General features: G+C 35.9%; 2 protein-coding genes and 1 pseudogene across 2 annotated transcripts; all 3 read right to left on the bottom strand.

Annotated features, from left to right (window-relative positions):
• Positions 1–389: 389 nt before the first annotated feature.
• Positions 390–1,922, bottom strand: LOC143589897 (uncharacterized). The gene has a single exon (XM_077070526.1). It carries the CDS (start codon positions 1,920–1,922, stop codon positions 390–392), a length of 1,533 nt encoding a protein of 510 aa, XP_076926641.1.
• A 3,535-nt stretch (positions 1,923–5,457) lies between these two features.
• On the bottom strand, positions 5,458–12,039 carry LOC143589896 (receptor-like protein EIX2). The gene is given in 4 exon segments (XM_077070525.1): positions 5,458–5,597; positions 6,141–6,240; positions 9,287–10,062; positions 10,065–12,039. Coding segments are annotated over 4 exon segments (2,991 nt in total).
• A 1,574-nt stretch (positions 12,040–13,613) lies between these two features.
• Positions 13,614–16,954, bottom strand: LOC143589888 (receptor-like protein EIX1; annotated as a pseudogene).
• Between the last annotated feature and the right edge of the window lie 2,530 nt (positions 16,955–19,484).

Genomic DNA, 19,484 nt, shown 5'->3' with positions numbered 1-19,484 from the left:
CGAGACAACCGAGCATGTCTTTATTTCTTGAAGTTTGGCTCAAGAAGTATGGCATGCTATTACATTATGGTGTAAGTACATCATTTCTTCGCGTTTAACATTCGAGATATTCTTGACTTATACAAGTATACTAAGTTTCCTAAAAGAAAGGCAAAATTTTTTCACACGGTTTGTCTTGCTTCGATGTGGTGCTTATGGAAGGCACGAAACGAGATGGTGTTTAATGGACAGGTGGTAACTGTGGAAAGGGTGGTGGGAGATATTAAGGCTCTTAGTTTTCTTTGGGGTTAAAAATAGATCGGGTAATGTGTATTTGTTATGGAAGGGGTGAAGTAGATTTAATGTTTAAGTAGATGGTTTTGTTTGGTTATGTTGTTTCCTGCTGGAGGTTAGGTGGTGTGGTTTAGCTTCTGGCTAGACCATCTTTGTTGCAAGCATGGTGGTTTTAATATAATCGTTTCTGTTTGCCATTTATTGGTGGACTCGAGATTCAAAACTTGAAGGTTAGATAGCTTTCCACCAATCCACAAAGGGATAGTACCCGTGAACAGATTGTTCCCTAAATCCAAGGTGACCAATTCTGTCAAGTTTTGTAAGGACACAGGGATATCCCCCTCAAATCTGTTGTTGTGCATGTGCAACGAGGTTAGATATTTTAGAAAACCCAACGAACTTGGAACATAACCACTTATGTTGATATTTGAAAGATCCAACACTTGCAAAATAATCAAATTCCCTAAGCACTGCGGAAACCTTCCAGAAAACTTATTTTTTGATAAATCCAACACCTGAATCCTAGGAGCCTTGCATAAGAGTACTGGAATGCTTCCTGTGAAACGGTTTTTTGAGAGATTAACAATTTCTAGATTTGGGTGGATTATCTTATTTGTTTGCAGAATGTTTCCTGACAATAAGTTATCCGAGAGATCCAAAATATTTACATTTGACGGAAATTTAGCTAATGAACCCTCAAATTTGTTTGAGTTCATTTTTAGGATCCGGCCCCTTATCTGGTTACTACTATCAGCATCAAAGTGCGGCAGTTTGCCACGAATCTGGTTATTGGACAAATCCAAGTGAACAATATGAGACACGATGTTCTCAAACAACACTGGCATTGTATCTCTAATAGTCGAGTTAGAAAGATCTAACTTCCAAAGATTAGTTTGTGTTAGAAGCCAATTCGGGAAGTGGGGTCCGATGTTGCAAGAACTTGCTACAAATATCCGCAGTTGGAAGGGAGGAATCCATCTAGAATTGAAATTCAAGGCTAACGAATTCGATGACAACACCATATAAGTTAGATTATTAAGCAAGGTGAAGTGAGTTTCAGAAAACGCCCCAACCAATGAATTACGGGAGACATCTAGATACTTGAGCTGTGAAAGTTTCCCAAGACCCATGGGAATGTTCCCACATAATTGGTTATCATTAAGATTTAGGACTTCTAGCCTCAAGAGTTGTCCAAGGCTTGTGGGAATATGACCAGAAAACATGTTATCTGCAAGATTCAGTTGAACGAGGCTGCTCAGATTACATAAAAGATCTGGCATCAAAGTATCAAAAGAATTGTGTGAGAGGTCGATGGAAACAAGAGCACTGAACATTCCAAGAAAATCAGGAATTTTACCATGGAAGGAGTTACCGCAAAGGTTTAGATGAATGAGGCCAGTATGGTTTGATAACCATACAGGAATGGTCGAATTGATGTCATTCAAAGAGAGGTCGAGTGAATTTAGAGATGTGAAATTGGTGAATTTAATGAAAGGGATATTGACATCAGACCAAGCCAGGTTTAATGTAAGCAAAGAAGGGAGCATGTTAACTGGATCAAACCAATCAATAAGTTTACCTATAGTTATTCCTGATAAATCCAAGTACCTTAACGACAGTAGCGAAGACACCCATCCCAAATCATCCATGATTGGCACTTGTGCGTATTTAGTAAAACCGGTAGCGACCTGATAATCATCGATAATTTTATCAAAACAATTAATATCAAGATATTGTAACCTTGAGAGATTTCCTAGATGATGAGGAACTATCCCAGAAAAACCTGTGTGTGACAAGTTAAGATATTCCAAACGTTTAAATGATCCTAAGAATTGAGGAATGTTCCCTGAAAAATTGTTCATGCTCAAGTCCAAGTAACGCAGATGTTTCAAATTCTGTAACGAAGAACTCAACTCACCGTTGAGCCATTTTTCATGAAGATCCAGTTTGACGACATGACTGTTTCGACGGTCACACCCAACTGCATGCCATTCACAGCATTGTACCCCTCTCCATGTTGACATAAAATTAAATCTGTCTTTGACGCTTTGTTTGAAAAGAAGAAGGGATTCCCTCTCCCTTTGGATACATGTAACATTTGAAGAAGTGGTAATTATGCTTGTGCCAAGTGTTTGGGAGAATAGGAAGGTTAAAATGACAAGATAACTGGTTTTCTTTTTCATTTTGGAGTAGGATAAAGTTCAAAGTCACAAGCAGGCGAGGATGATGTGTAGCATATTATAGCAATGCAAAAACAAAAATTTATATTTACCTTATTTTTTTAAGTTATAACATATACTTTTGGTTAGAATTTAACTGCAGATTTAAAGTCCTTTCAGCAGTTGGTGGCCACAAGTACATGTAGTTATTTGTGGGCTTTTGCCAAACTCTGCTTGGCTGCAGGTTGTTTGCATCGAACCTTTCCTATCAGTTGCTAAAGGTATAAATTTTAGATCAAATAATATATTATATGAATTGTATATATTTTGGCTTACTTAAAATGTATGCACACTCTATATAGAAAAATAGGATAAAGTTCGTGTGATACACGAGTGGTTAAAAAAATAAAACAAAAAGTTAAATTTAATAATATACATAATAACATATCTTATGAATTCATAAGATAAATAATTTACTAAAATACATAGATTAGTAAGAATAATTTGTATTTGTATTTTAAAAGAAATCAAAATGGAAGGTCGTGAATCTATAGCAATTAAGAAAAAGAGAATGGTAACATCAATTCAACCTAATGGAGTTGGTAAGTCATAAACATTTTAAAATCACGGTATTGAATGACATGTGAAAAAATGGTGTTGCTTTAACAAGATAGGTAGATAACATATTTTTGCTTAGATGTCATCACCACATCACTCTCAACAATTTTTTGACGAACTTAATTCCAAAATGGGGTGGGGAAAAAATTATTTACCAAACTAGGGGATTCTAAAAATATTTATCAAATTAGGTTTTTATTTTCTTTATTTTTTTATTTATGTGATTTTAACTTAAAAAAAAAGATACGGTGTTCTCAGGCGTGATTCCAAACTATTGTTCCAATCAGACGCCGTTATAATCACATAGTCAAGTTTGATTCTATAGCAGGCTTGACCGATTCTTTAAGTTTGACCACTGGTTTCGATTTATTCTTTAAGTTTAATCGCATGTTGGATTACATGTAAATTTAGTTTCTTTATTCACTCCTCACTCTCCTTCTATGTATTCCTCATAGTCTATAACACATGAAAAAAAAGGGTATAGATAAAATAAATCATTCATTAGATAGATGCATGCCTTCAGAGACACAAGCTAGGGTGGAAGTAAATTAGCATATCCTAAATGTTTTATGAAATGCACAATAAGATAAAAACAAAAATCCAAATTATAGTAAATATTATTATTATTATTAATTTATTATTATTATTATTATCATCCGATTTTTCTATATTAAAAATGTATATCTGGGTCTAGACCGAGTGCGAAGACTTTGACATCAGATTTGGAGTAATCTGCTCAGGGAGTCTTAAGTCTTTGAAAGTTGTTGGGCACTCACTTTCACTTCCAACTCTTTTAAAAGAGTCCAAGTCTTTCACAATCTGGTCGGCTACCTGATTTCAACAGAATCTTCTCTCTTTATACTGTAGTTGTATCATTTAATTAAGAACTAGATTTTCACCCGGCACAGCGCGTCGGGGCAGTTGGAAATCCCAACATTGAAACCTTGTTGTTGGTAGAACTTGAGTGTTCGTAAAGCCCGAGCTTTATACAGATGAGTCCATTCGAATTCAGTTATATCGTTTACAGTCGTTACGGTAAAGACATCATTAAAATATAATAAAAATATATTTGTTAAATTAAATATGAAAAAATAAATTATTTATAATTACGTTTGTTTGATCGGTAAACCCAGGCGGTGGTAAAACCCAAGCGTTGTCGGGTCCTGGGCATTAAGACGGTGACTGGACATGAATTCGGTCGGTTCCGTCTAGGCTACGTTTGTCATGGTACCGGAGCTATAAAAAGAGAAAAATACAAAAAAAATGAGTGGATCAATGGTGTAGTGTCAGTAAGTAAACTCGAGCGTGGTAAAACGGAGTGTTGTCGATCCTAGGCGTTGAGACGTTGAGTCTATGCAAATTCGGTCGGTTTCCGTCACGTTCATTATGACAACAAAATTTAAACAACCAAAAGAAAAAAACATAATTGTCATTCGGTTTGCTTCTGTTATGTTCGCTACGATACAAGAAAGACAAAAAAAACAAAAACAAAATACTAAGGACAAGTAAGGTGCCGCCAAGAAGTCCAATGACGACTTAGCGGCACGAAACTTGTTTTGTATATATATATATTAGATAATGGGTCGATTCTTGTATTATTAAACCTCATACAACTCATAAGCATAAAATAATAAAATTAGTTTATACGGAAATGAGGCAAATTAGCGGAGCGGGTCTTGTCCATAGGCTTGGCATTGACCTCATACAAGGATCGGCGGGCGCCGGGCATCTAGGGCATGTTAAACTTTAGATAAATGAATCAAGAAGAACAAACACCATATTGCATAAAACGTTTATGTGTCTCTTTTTATTAATATTAAACAAGAACATAATTCATACTACTAAATATAACACTTTTGATGTCTTTATATGACACCCACAATTCTAATCCTACTCAAACTAAGAAACATAATCAAACTAGATCGACTTCTACTTTATTTAATAATAAATAAAAGATAACTTTTGCACCAAGTTATTCAACTTGGTCCAGATCTCCACCAAACCACTCTTTGAGATCCTCCGTACCAAGTTTTACATTAAGGTCCTTCAAGTTGGCGTTGCTCCAAATTTTACACTCCCTCTTAATACCAACTTTTATAGTTCCTCCAAGATCTTTCACACCTTGTAGCACTCGAACCTCTCTTTGAGCTTAATTCTTGGAGTCGACTTTATAACATCAATAGAAGGATTCTTTTTCCTTGTTAACAATTGAGCTATTTTCGAGATTACTACTGTTTAGAACTGCATCTTCTGGTTTTAGATAGGAAACAAGTTTTGCTTTATTAACCTCATGACTAACTATCATGGTACTCTGAGCAATTCTTCATTTTCACTTGATGCATGCTTCCTCTCGAACTCAACTCCTTTATTTGTTCATTAATTCGGATCACCCGAACTTGCATGAACCTCATGCAAACTCCAACATCAACTTTGTTGGTTTGTTGATCTTAACATTTTCTGTTCCACCATGAGAATCCGTAACATGAGACGGAACTATCTCCTCGTGCACTTCATCCAACACGGTTTCTTTCACGTTTTGTTCGGCAACTGTCACGGTTACATATTGATCAATCATACTTTTTCTTTAACCACAATTTCCTCATCTAAACTTAAAATAACAGTAGATGATTCCAAGGTTACATTCAACGGATTCGACTATGGCACTACTTCTTGACTTGTACACCAACAAGAGCCTACTTCAATCAATTCATCTAACATATTCGGTTTGAATTCGTTGACAGCTACGTAATTATTATAAACCTTGTCCATATTAGCCTCCACTTCTCATGGTTCATCTTTTTCAACAAAAACTGTATTACCTTCTTCCCTATGTTCTCGGTAGGACTTTGTCATATGCCTTTTTCGTCCACAGTTATAGAACCTAAATGGAAAGTGCTTTGATTGGTACCTTGATTCCTTGTCTCGGTTCTTTTCGTCCGATGAATCTTCTTCAAATTTTTAACTCGACTATTTCTGTTCCATTCTTTTTTCTTCGGTCGGACTCTTTTCTCCCAACATTTACCCTTGCCTTTCTCGTCGTTACGAATCTGATTTTCATTGAACCAATATTTTTCCTTTCTTCCGACATACAAGGCTTTGCTATCGGTTTTAATCGTACACCGGCTAACTGTTTTGATAAGGCTTCTTGTTCAGCAAGAATATTTTCGAACTCAGTATTGGGTCGCCCACCCTTGAATAATGGTAACAATGTTACGATACTTGTCCAACAAGAATATTTTGATAAGGCTTCTTGTCCAGTAAGAATATTTTCGAACTCAGTTATAGTCGATTGGGTCGCCCACCCTTGAATAATGGTAACAATGTTACGATACTTTAGCCTTAAATCAAGGATGAATATCTGCTTCATACGAGCACCTGAACCCTAGACTGTGGATCGAGTTCTTCAATTTCGCGAAATAGATTTTTGACTTTACAAAAATATTGTGTGATAAGAAGATCTCCTTGGTAAACTGTCATAACCAACATTCGACTAGTTGTAATCGAGCATCGTTCTTCTTCATGAATAAAGTCTCCAACATATGCCCCTTACTTTGGTTAATCTCCAACTAACATTCGGCTGCAGGCCGGGCGTGAACGACGTGGCCGCCGCGCACACTACTACACCCTTTCCGTGGATGGGGGCGCAGACGGCGGTCGTGGACGAGACCGCAGGGCAAAAAAGAGTCGTTGGCTGTGTAATTGGTCAAAAGAGCCGTTGGGCTTTGTGGATTTTTTTTTTCTTCTTTTTAACCTATAAATACAAATTCACATACTTCATTTTAATTAAAACTCAACTCATTCTCTCTTATTCTTTTAAAAACCCACATTTTCCCTCTACCAAAACTATATTTCTCTCCATATTTATAAATGGCATTGTCTTCATATTGTCTTCATCTTCCAATTCTTCCGAAAAAGACAAATGTGATATTCCAAGACAAGAATCAACGATTACCAATGAACAACGACTCGACAACATAAATGTCATCAAGAGCCGTGAGATACACGGCAACGCTCGGCATGAGTTGTTCGATCATTTGTGGGATAGAAGACCCGGTAATCTTGTATTAGACTAGCAATATTTTAAATTATTATTAATGTAATGTTTTATATTAGCATCAATGTAATGTTTTATATTATTATTAATGTAATGTTTTAAATTATTATTTAATGTTATATTTAAAATTAATAATAAAAAATTGGATCAACTCCGGATCACCTGGACCACTACACCCTCGGGGCTTGATCCTGTGTCACGTCAGCGACTATGTGGCGTACATATATTGGACCACTTAAGCCCCACTACCTTTAGCCTTAACGATTGTAGCTTCATGGGGATTTAAAATAATTTCACCGTTTTATTATTTCACTTTTAAATAATTGGTGTATATCTGGCCGGAAAGATTTATAAGTTAGCCTAATACATTTAGTTAACATTTTAACAGTTTACTTGGCCCAATAAATAAAAACAATATTTTGGTATACTAAAAGAACAAGCAGGGCCGGTCCAAGGGCTGTGCAGCCTGTGCAAATGCACATGCCAAAAAATCTGTCCCAAAAATAAGCAAACCGTGTTATTGATATTGTTAAATGAAAACACACACTGGGTAAACAATATTGCCAATTAGCTCAAATGGTTGGCTGTTTTGTTAGTCTATCCTTTCCCTCAAGGGTACAGGTTTGATTCTTCATTCTTGCTTTTACCAACCTTTTATTTTTGTTTTTTTGTTTTTTGGACTACATGATGGACAACACCAAATTTTCTTTCTTTTTTTTTTGTTGATTACGTAGTTGAATACTTTCTTTATATTAAGATTTTATTATATTTTTATATATAAATTTTATAACCAGAATAATATAATTATTAAATTTTAAACCCAATTAAAACTTATAAAAGCTCTCAACTAATTTACAAATAAAATATATTTGCTTTTTAACCCAAATATACAAGTTAAGCTAGGGTCATTTTCTTGTTCTTATATATTATAAGACAATTTTATATTTAGAGGCCTAATTTTTATACTCGTACGGGTCTACGAGAACCTTTGAATTCTCAGAGACGGAATTCTCAGAGACGGCCCTGAGAACAAGTTTTCAACTTCATTAATATTTTAGTCACTGAAATGATTTTTATGATTTAATATGAAATTTAAATGTTTTAAATAGATACATTAATATTTTTTAAGATATATAAATAATTTTAAAAGGTAACAAAATATAGGAAGAAATTGGATGAGTGTAACCTTATGCCACAGTCACACCTTGTCATTCAGGTTAGCTAATCAATTTCGTGTATTCTGATTTAAAATGCTGAATAATTTCCAAAATAGCTTATATTCGCCCTAACGAAAATGTAAGAAATCGATCTATACATGCTTTTTTTATCCTTTGGCTGATTAGACTAGTTCGATAGTCTGCAACCAGTGAATTTGAATGCTTATTATGGTGAGATACTTAATTGATAGTGGCTTAGAACTAGTCATTTCAAAATGGCCAAAATGGTCTTCTGAATTAATGCTTCTATTGGGTGTTCTAGTTAAAGTTTCAGATGCACATAAACTGTTTAATGAGATGCTTGAGAGAAAACTCAACTGAACCATTGATTGTACTCATGCTTGTATTTTTAATGTAATAACCCAGCCGAAATCTAGAGCAACACATCAACAGGTAAATGAGCTTTAGCTCACTACTAGTAGTAGTAGTACGTAGTTGCTAACCTGGCTTAACCGAACCTAACTCGAGACTACTTCATGAACACAAACAGATAGGATATGCACAACTCTCAGCGACTCTTTTGGCATAACTGAACCTGACTTGAAACTACTTCACGAACACAAACATAAGGGATTTGCACAGCTCTCATGCGACTCTTTTTCTTATTAAACTTGCAAAAACCAAATACAATAAACACAAAGACATGACCGTCTACTTATACTAATTGATTATTTGACTCCTACTCAAACAAGAATAATTCAAACGGATAACTCAAAACATTCAAATAAATAAGTTAAAACAAATAAAATATTATTATTTCTTCTCCACGCAAAATCTTCCAACTCTTTTTTAACTCAGACTTTAATTTCGATCATATGACCTTTAGCACATGCATCGAACATTGTATATTGCTTTGGATGCGTAAATAAGGGAAAGTTGTATGATAACAGAAATGCGCGTGTACAAGAGTTTTTAGTTATTATTTGTTATTTTGACAATTGCGTAAACCAGTGTTTGGGAAGTACCTCATTTATCCTCCTCAGGCGAGCAAGATTTAGTGAAACTGATACAGTTAGCCAACCGCAGATATTTTCAAGAGTCCCAAAATAAGCCACCCTCCAGCTCCTGATGAAATGCAAACTACCAAGCAGTCCCATGAAACCAACAACAAAACCTAGGCCCATCCCAATAAAAAACCAAAACTGTTCAGTATCATCTTGACCTTCATCCTTGCTAACATGATTATATGATGCAACATTTCCTTTGCAACTCCGTGATACTTGTGGCCCACATAGTCCGTCGTTCCCTTCATAAATAGAGGGGTCTGTAAGAGTCTGCAGTTGATTTCCAATCGGAATTGCACCAGATAAGTCGTTGAATGATAGACTCAAGTAGCTTAGAAAGTTGAGACTAGTCAAACTTTGAGGAATCTGACCAAACAACATGTTCATTGACAAATCTAAAGATTCCAATTGCTTTAAATCTCCAACGATCACTGGAATTCGCCCCTTTAGAAGATTTCCGGAAAGATTTAAATTGTTTAGCCCCACAAGATTCATTAAAGCATTAGGAATTTCTCCAACAATATTGTTCCTTGAGAGGTCTAAGAATGTCGTAAGTTGCAATATTATCTTGGTGTACCGCGACTTCCTTCGTTTCATGGAAGCCAAAATATTTTCTTCATAATATATATAAGAAGAGTACATGTCTCTTCTCGTGATCATTTCACTCAAATTTCCAATACAACGAGGTATTGTCCCTGTTATGTTATTATGTGCCAAGCTTAAATAGTGAAGAGCAGCTGACAAAGTTATAGAGGAATCCTTCCGGTAAACTTATTTGATTCAAGATTCAAAATTTCAAGGCTAGTTAGCTTTTCACCAATACAGAAAGGGATATTTCCCGTGAACAAATTGTTCCCTAAATCCATGGTGAGCAATATCATCAAGTTTTGTAAGGACGTCGGAACATCCCCCTCAAATCTGTTGCTTTGCAAGTGCAATGATTGTAGATATTTTAGAGAACCCAATGAGCTTGGAACAGTACCGGTTATATTGTTATTTGTAAGATCCATCACATACAAATCAGGCAGGTTCCCAAAGCATGCGGGAAGTCTTCCAAGAAAATTATTTTGTGATAAATCCAAAACTTGGATACTATGAACCTTGCATAAGTGTACTGGAATGCTTCCTGTGAAACGGTTCTTTGAGAGATTAACAACTTTTAGACTTGGATTCATTGTCCCATTTGTTTGAGGAATGTATCCCGACAATAAGTTATTTGAGAGATCCAAAAGTTTAACATTTGACGGAAATGCAGTAAGTGATCCATCAAATTTGTTTGAGTTCATCTTTAGGATCCGGTTCCCTATCTGGTTACTTCCATTGCCATGAAATGGCGGTAGTTCGCCACTGATCTTGTTATTGGACACATCCAGGGTAAAAATACGAGACATGATGTTCTCAAACCAATCTGGTATCGTATCACTAATACTAGAGTTAGAAAGATCTAACACCTGAAGATTTATCTGTGTTTGAAGCCAACGCGGGAAGTGGGGTCCAATATTGGAGGAACTTGCAGAAAATACCTGCAGTTGGAAGGGAGCAATCCACCGAGAGCTGAAATTCAATGCTAATGAGTTTGATGACAATGCCAAAGGCTTTAGATTCCTTAGCTTGGTGAAGTGAGTTTCAGATAGAACCCCAACAAATGAATTATAAGAGAGATCTAGAATCTTGAGTTCTGAAAGTTTCCCGAGGCTTGCAGGAATAGAACCAGAAAACATGTTTCTCGAAAGGTCAAGACGAATGAGGCTGCTTAAATTACACAAATGATTTGGAATCGAAGTATCGAAGTAGTTGTACGAGAGGTCGATGGTCGCAAGTTCGTTGAACATCCCAAGAAAATGAGGAATGTTACCATGGAAGTAGTTAGCGTTAAGGTCTAGATGCATGAGGCTGGTAAGGTTTGATAACCAGACTGGAATAGTCGAATTGATGTAATTGTAAGAGAGGCCGAGTGAATTAAGAGACGTGAAATTGACGAACTTAACGGAAGGTATATAATTAATATCACACTTTTCCAGGTTCAGTGTAAGCAAATAACCGAGCATATTAACTCGATGGAGCCAATCAATATGTTTACCAATGGTTATCCCTGATAAATCCAAGTGCCTTAATGACGATAGGGAAGACACCCATACTAAATCATCTATATTAGGCCCTTCTGAGAATGTACCATAACCGTCACTTATATGATGCTCATCATACAGGGCAAAAATATTCCTAAGATCAAGATATTGTAACCTTGATAGATTTCCTAGATGATGAGGAACTACTCCAGCAAGACCCGAGCCTGACAAATTTAGGTACTTCAAATGTTCAAATGATCCTAAGAATTCAGGAATGTTACCTGAGAAACTGTTCATGCTCAAGTCCAAGTAACGCAAATGCTTCAAATTCTGTAACGAAGGACTCAACTCCCCTTCGAGCGACTTGATTTTGAATAACATTGTGGCATTCAAAGGCACCGGAATTCGAAGATCAAGTTTGACAACATGACCATTTCGACTATCACAATCAACTCCATGCCATTCACAACACTCTACTCCTCTCCATGTTGTCAAAAGATTAGATCTGTCTGTAAGGGCTTGTTTGAATAGAAGAAGGGACTGCCTCTCTCTTTGGATACATGTAACATTTGATGAAGTGGTGATGATGCCTAAGCCAAATGTTTGGAAGACAACGGATACAAAAATGACAAGAAAACAGGTTTCCATTTTAGAGTGGGATAAAGTTCATATAATAAATATTTTTTATAATGCAAAAATAAAGTTTCAAAAATTAAATCATAGTCAACAATACCGGAATTTTCCACAAGAAAAGTACAGATTTGGAGTCATTCGCTTAAGTCAATCAGTGGCCACACTTTGTTGGACTTTAAATATTTCGCTATCAACGGTGGTTAGCAACAGTTTTGCGCGGAAGGATATCTAATATTTATGGTTGATTTAGATCACATTTAATTGGTATAATAAATAATAACTTTTTTTAGTGATAAAGAATCTTACGTGTAAACCTACTTTTTGGGGGCTATGTTGGAATTGATGTCATTCAAAGAGAGGTCGAGTGAAATAAGAGTCGTGAAATTGGCGAATTTAATGAAAGGGATATAACTAATATCGGACCATGCCAGGTTTAATTTAAGCAAAGAAGGGAGCATGTTAACTGAATGGAGCCAATCAATAAGTATGGTTACCAATGGTTATCCCTGATAAATCCAAGTACGTTAATGACGTTAGTGAAGACAACCACCCCAAATCATCTATGCTTGTTTGTGACGATTGATAACCATACTCTTCAAACACATTCTTAAAATCAAGATATTGTAACCTTGAGAGATTTCCTAGATGATGAGGCACTTTTCCAGAAAAAACATGAGCCCGACAAGTTAAGGTATTCCAAACATTCAAACGATCCTAAGAATTCAGGAATGTTCCCTGAGAAATTGTTTATGCTCAAGTCCAAGTAACGTAAATGCTTCAAGTTCTGTAGGGAATGACTCAACTCACCTCCGAGCACAGTATAACGGAGCTGAAAATCCCAAGGAGATCGAAGATCAAGTTTGACAACATGGCCATTTCGACTGTCACACCCAACTCCATGCCATTCACAGCATTCTAAGCATTATATATACTTTGGGTTTTACCTTATTAGTTATTTTATCTCAACTCTGCTTGGCTGTGACAAATATCAAATATAATTTCATTATTGCTTACTACATACATCATTTGAAAATAAAATAAGTGTGTTATGGTTACATGTAAAGTTAGTTTCTTTATTCACTCCTCACTTTCCTTCTATATTGTATTCCTCATAATCTATTACACGGTAATAAAATCAAAGATATAATAACAGTTGGCCACTCACTTTCACTTCCAAGTTCCAACACATTCAAAAGACTCCAAGTCTTTCACAATCTGGTTTTTACTTGTTTTTTCAGCAGTTGGTGGGGCCACACACATACTTGTAGTTATTGGTGGACTTTGACTTATGGGTTATTTTGCAGTCAACACTGGTTGGCTGCAAAAACTATTAAGAGTTGACTGAATTTTTAATATCAAATATTTTACTTCAATATATTTATAAAATCATGTTTTTATGTTTTGATTGATATCCTGACTATCTGCATATGCAGCAAGCAATAACAGGAAAACATGTAACATTGCTGGTAAATATCGTCAAGTACACGATAACCAAACATGATTGCGATAAAGTTTTCTTAAAACAACAGATTAATAACAACAAACACTGAACAAAATATTTCAGCTATGAAACAAAAAATATCCTAGCATCTTCGAACCCAAAACACATCCACTTAAGAAAGGGTAGCAACAAATAGTTCTGTAGTTATGAAGAAATATTATTAGTAACTCACTTTTGACAATCATGTGATATGTGTGTTCGTGAATCATGAGAACACTTCCTCCTTAGCCGAGCAAGATTCAGTAGAAGTAACACAGTTAGCCAACTGCAAACACTCTCAAGAATCTTGAAGTAAGACAGCCTCCAAGTCTTGATGAAGTACAAGCTGCAAACTAGTCCCATGAATCCTGCAAAGAAACCCGATCCCATGCCACCATAAAACCACATGCCTTCATGTTCACCAACATGATAATATGTTGAACTGTTTCCTTTGCAGCTCCTTGATACTTGTGGCCCACATAGTCCCCCGTTCCCTTCATAGATATATGGATCTGCAAGAGTCTGAAGCTGATTTCCAATCGGGATTGCACCAGATAAGTTGTTGTGCGATAGGTTCAAGTAGCTTAGAAAGTTCAAGCTAGTTAAACTTTGAGGAATCTGACCATACAACATGTTCATTGACAAATCTAAAGATTCCATTTGACTTAGGTTTCCTATCGTCATTGGAATCAGTCCTTTGAGTTGGTTTCTTGAAAGATTCAAGCTCTTCAATCCTACAAGGTTCATCAAAGCATCTGGAATTTCACCTGTAATGTTGTTGCTAGAGAGATCTAAGGAAGTGAGAAACCTTATTGTCGTGGTGTACACCAGCTGAACTCCCTTCATGGAAGCCACAATGTTTTCTATATAGTAACTAACTGTATAGTGTCCTAAGTCAACTGGATTGGTGATCATACCACTTAAATTACTGAAGCAACGAGGAATCGTCCCACTTATATTATTTTGTGCCAAGTTTAAAAGTTGAAGAGCGTTGAGTTGACAAAGTTGCAGTGGAATCTTACCCGTAAACTTATTTGATTCGAGGTTCAAGATTCTAAGGCTTGATAGGTTTTCTCCAATCCAGAAAGGGATACTACCCTCTAAAAAATTATTCCCTATATCCATTGTAACCAACCATGTCAAGTTCTTAAAAGATAGCGGAAGATACCCCTAAAATCTATTGTTGTGCAAGTGCAATGACTCGAGTTTGGTAAGAGAACCCAATGAACTTGGAACAGAACCAGTTATGGTGTTATTTGAAAGATCCAACGCTTGCAACCGAATCAGATTCTCTAAACACCCAGGAAGCCGTCCGGTAAACCTATTTTGTGATAAATCCAAAACCTGAATTGAAGGTGCCCTGCACAAACGTACTGGAATGCTTCCAGTGAAACGGTTGTTTGAGAGATTAACAACTTCCAGACTTGGATTCACTGTTCCATCCGTTTGAGCAACATGTCCAGACAGCAAGTTATTTGAGAGATCCAGAATCCTTACATCATTTGGAAATGTAACTAGTGATCCCTCAAATTTGTTCGAGTTCATCTTCAAGGTACTAATCTTGTTATTGGAACCAAACCGTGGTAGTTTGCCACCAATCTTGTTATTGGACAAATCCAAGTAATCAATATGATTCAAGATTTTCTCAAACCACTCAGGTATTGTATCTCTAACACTTGAGTTAGAAAGATCTAACCACTGTAGATGTGTCTGTGTTTGAAGCCAATTCGGGAAGTGGGGTCCAATGTTGCAGGAACCTGCGTCAAATGTCTGCAGCTCGAAAGGGGGAATCCACTGAGAGCTGAAATTCAAAGAAAAAGAACTCCACGACAACTCTAAATGAATTAGATTCTTTAGCTTTGTGAAGTGAGCTTCAGAAAGAACCCCAACCAATGAATTGTAGGAGAGATCTAGACTCTTGAGCTTTGAAAGTTGTGAAAGACTCTCAGGGATTGTATCTCTAACACTCGAGTTAGAAAGATCTAACCACTGCAGATTTGTCTGTGTTTGAAGCCAATTCGGGAAGTGGGGTCCGACGTTGCAGGAACCAGCCTTCAATGTCTGCAGCTGGAAGGGAGGAATCCATTGAGTGCTTAAATTCAATGCTAACAAATTCCGTGAAAACTCTAAATGAATTAGATTCTTTAGCTTTGTGAAGTGAGTTTCAGAAAGGGCCCCAACAAATGAATTGTAGGAGAGATCTAGACTCCTGAGCTTTGAAAGTTGCCCAAGACTCATGGGAATGTTCCCACTCAAATGGTTATAACTAAGATATAGGGCTTCTAACCTCAAGATTTGTCCAAGGCATGAAGGAATATGTCCAGAAAACATGTTCCATGAAAGGTCTAGACGAACAAGGCTGCTCAGATTACATAATAGATTTGGAATTGAAGTTTTAAAGGAGTTGCCTGAGAGGTCGATGGAAGCAAGAGCGTTGAAACTTCCAACAAATTCAGGAACTTTACCATGGATTTGGTTTCTATGAAGGTTTAGATGCATGAGGCCAGTAAGGTTTGATAACCATGAAGGAATGGAGGAATTGATGCCATTCAAAGAGAGGTCGAGTGAACTAAGAGACGTGAAATTGGCGAATTTAATGGCAGGGATATAATTGAGATTTGACCATGCGAGGTTTAATGTAAACAAAGAAGGGAGCATGTTAACTGGATGGAGCCAATCAGTATGGTTACCAATGGTTATACCTGATAAATCCAAGTATGTTAATGACGATAGTGAAGACACCGAACCCAAATCATCGATAACTGGCACTTGTACGAATTTACTGTAAGTGAATGCTCTATGCTGATCATCATAATATGGAAAACAGTTTCTAAAATCAAGATATTGTAACCTTGAGAGATTTCCTAGATGATGAGGCACTTTTCCAGAAAAACCTGAGCATGGCAAATTAAGGTATTCCAAGCGTTTAAACGATCCTAAGAACTCAGGAATGTTTCCTGAGAAACTGTTCATGCTCAGGTCCATATAACGCAAATGCTTCAAATTCTTTAACGAAGGATTTAACTCACCTTCCAGCCATTTTTTGTGACTGTATGCATTATTTTCCAAAGACACTGATGATCGAAGATCAAGTTTGACAACATGACCATTTCGACTATCACACCCGACTCCATGCCATTCACAACATTCTAATCCAGTCCATGTTGACAGAAGATGATGTGAGTTTGTAAGAGCTTGTTTGAATAGAAGAAGGGATTCTCTCTCTGTTTGGATACATGTAACATTTGAAGAAGTGGTAATGACAAATGGTTGGAAGAAGAGGAAGGTTAAAATGACAAGAAAACTGGTTTCCATTGTTGGGAGTAGGATAAATTTCAAAGTCATAAGCGGGGAGGAGAATGTATAACAGCGTATTAAAGAATCTTTATATTTTTAAATAAAAAACAATACTTTAGTTTAGACTTGTCCACAAGTCCTTTTAGCAGTTGGTGGCCAAACCCATACTTTTTTATTCAACCGCCAACTTTGCTTGGCTGCAGGTTTTTTTGGCTTACTAAAAACTATTTGTAAAAGTGATAATCGTTAATTCATAATCTATCCATTCCTCATAATTTATAGCACAACAAGGCCAATTTCCTTTATTAATTCATTATTAAGATGAGAATCAGCATAACAGATATAAAAACAGTTGCTTTCATGAGGCATGCCAGCTTGAATTAATTAACGACTACGAAATTTTTTTATATAAAGTACAGAGTCACAAGCAGGGGTGGTGGAAGTAAATAGCATATCTTTTTTTTTTAAACGACAAGAAAACTGGTGCTCATTCTGGAGTACGATAAAGTTCAGTCTCACGTGCGGGAGAGGAGGATGTATTTATAGAATCTTTTTGTAAAAATAATTCTGATTTTTTTTTTTAAAAAAAAATTAAAAGGGTACATTGGTTTAACCTGATTTGGAGGTATGAAAGTACCCAATCCATGCAGCCAGATGCAAGAAATCTAAAAAACGATTACACGGAGTAGTAGTTAACTTCATGATTTAAATAGTCTAAGAAATTATGAATTATAATCGATCATGTACTAAATGAAATTGAAGCATCCAAGCCCCAAAACGATCAATATGTTATTTTTATTATCCCATTTAAGATAAAAAGTAATTAGACAAACTAGTTTGAAATGCAACACAAATATAAACCGAAATTAAAGTTAACCCACAACAAAATTCATCATTTAGACTTCATTTATATAAATTGACTAAAGGGGCCTATATCTTTATGGGCTAAAGTCCATTGGGCCTTCCTTCCATCAGACGTTTTATGCCTTCCTTCTTGATTTATTTTATATTCCGAAAATTTATCTAATACATGTTAAAGTACTTTTTTATTTGCTTCAAAATGGCCTTCAATTTTGTTACTTAAGGGGTAATACGGTCATATTCTAAAGTTATTATAGTGTTGGATTTAGAGACTTTAATTAGGTTGTTTTCTTACAACATGGAAAGGCGAGGGTTATAATGTGGCAAGCTAGAAATTTGGTCGTTAGCTGGTGTAGGGGTGGCTATAAGCTCGTTAACGGCTACTACACTTCTCGCGATTTCATTCATCATTTTCGTTCTCTTTCATAATTTTATAGATCTCGCTACTAGGTTTTCAAGTGTACTTTGTGTGTTTATACAATTCATTTGCGCATTGAACAGAAGAAATCGAGATTAATAAAGAGGGAAAATATTTGCTTCTAGAGTGCAAAATCACAATAACATGGAACATTGGAACTTGATAAAAATTTATAACTCCCCTCGTTCGTGACTGCCACCAAAGGTCATTAATATTGATGGTCATCGTTTAATTATCTTTTCATTTGCTCTCTGTTTACCTCGTTTCTCTTACTTTTTGAAAGGTTTGAGGGTGCTCACCAGTCACCACTTGTTTGACGAAATGTTTGAACCAATTTGGTGCTTGATGATATGCTTCGTAATCTGTTTACTACCTTTGATGTATGTTTTTGCATAAAGCTATTCTTAAGATGTATTGTTGATTATTACTAGATGTTTGTTGTTGTATTGAGCTGCTTTGTGGTCTGCCTGTTTTTTAAGGTCATATATACTAAACAGCTTTAAGCGCTTCTTACTCACAAATATCCAAATATATGAAGAACAAATCGGATTTTGATAGTGAAATTGCAGCCAGTCAGGATACAAAATGTAAGAGTTTTTTCACAAAGCTTTAGAAACTTGTACGTACAATCAATAAATGCTGATGCCGATATTCATTGTTGTTTCGATTGTTAACGTCCATCCACAAAAGTCTGCAAATGATGATATCAATCGCTTGGATGCTTAGTTGTAGTTGATATCTGGTAGAGTGACTTGTTTAAAATTCAAAACAGATTGGGTCGGACTGGTCTACCTGCTCGTACTTTTTTGGAGGGTCTTCATTTATTTGACCAACAAAATAAAACACAAACTAAAAACTAAACAGATTTGACGCTGTGACCTTTGAGTATCTTATTTTAATTTTTTAGTATAAATAGGAGCACATGGTTGTTTGTTTTTCAGTTTTTTATTGATATTTATTACTTAGAACCTTTGATTCGATTATGGTCTTTGATTAATCATAAGTGTTCCATTTCCGCATCATTTGTACTCCTTGTCTTCTGATTTTAAATACGGAAGAATACACAGAAAAATTTATTTTTTTTGCCCTGATCAGCATATCATTTGTTTATTACAAGTATGTTTATCAGTTAATCTTACAGAAAAATAACATCCAATGAAGAACATCCTATTCATCAGTACCAAGGTTTTGAAGAACGAATTGGATTTTGAATGTGAACTCACAGCCAATAGGGATAAAAACAACTGATGCTGATGCCAACAAACATACAACACAAACCAAAAAACTAAACTGGTTGACACGGCTGCTATTACCCAGAACATAATGCTGTATTTTTTATAAATTCTACATATTTCATGGTGTCTTTTTGGCTTTCATATTACCGAGCATTATATAAGTTGACCA

The sequence above is a fragment of the Bidens hawaiensis genome, unplaced genomic scaffold (genome assembly GCF_021521415.1).
Source record: "Bidens hawaiensis isolate Kalapana, Puna unplaced genomic scaffold, B.hawaiensis_p1.1 tig00038007_1, whole genome shotgun sequence".
NCBI classification, from domain to species: Eukaryota; Viridiplantae; Streptophyta; class Magnoliopsida; order Asterales; family Asteraceae; genus Bidens; species Bidens hawaiensis.
This window is presented reverse-complemented; position numbering and strand designations above follow the sequence as displayed.

Coding starts and splice junctions, on each gene's coding strand:
- LOC143589897 (XM_077070526.1), bottom strand. CDS start 1,922: ATGGATGATTTGGGATGGGTGTCTTCGCTACTGTCGTTAAGGTACTTG.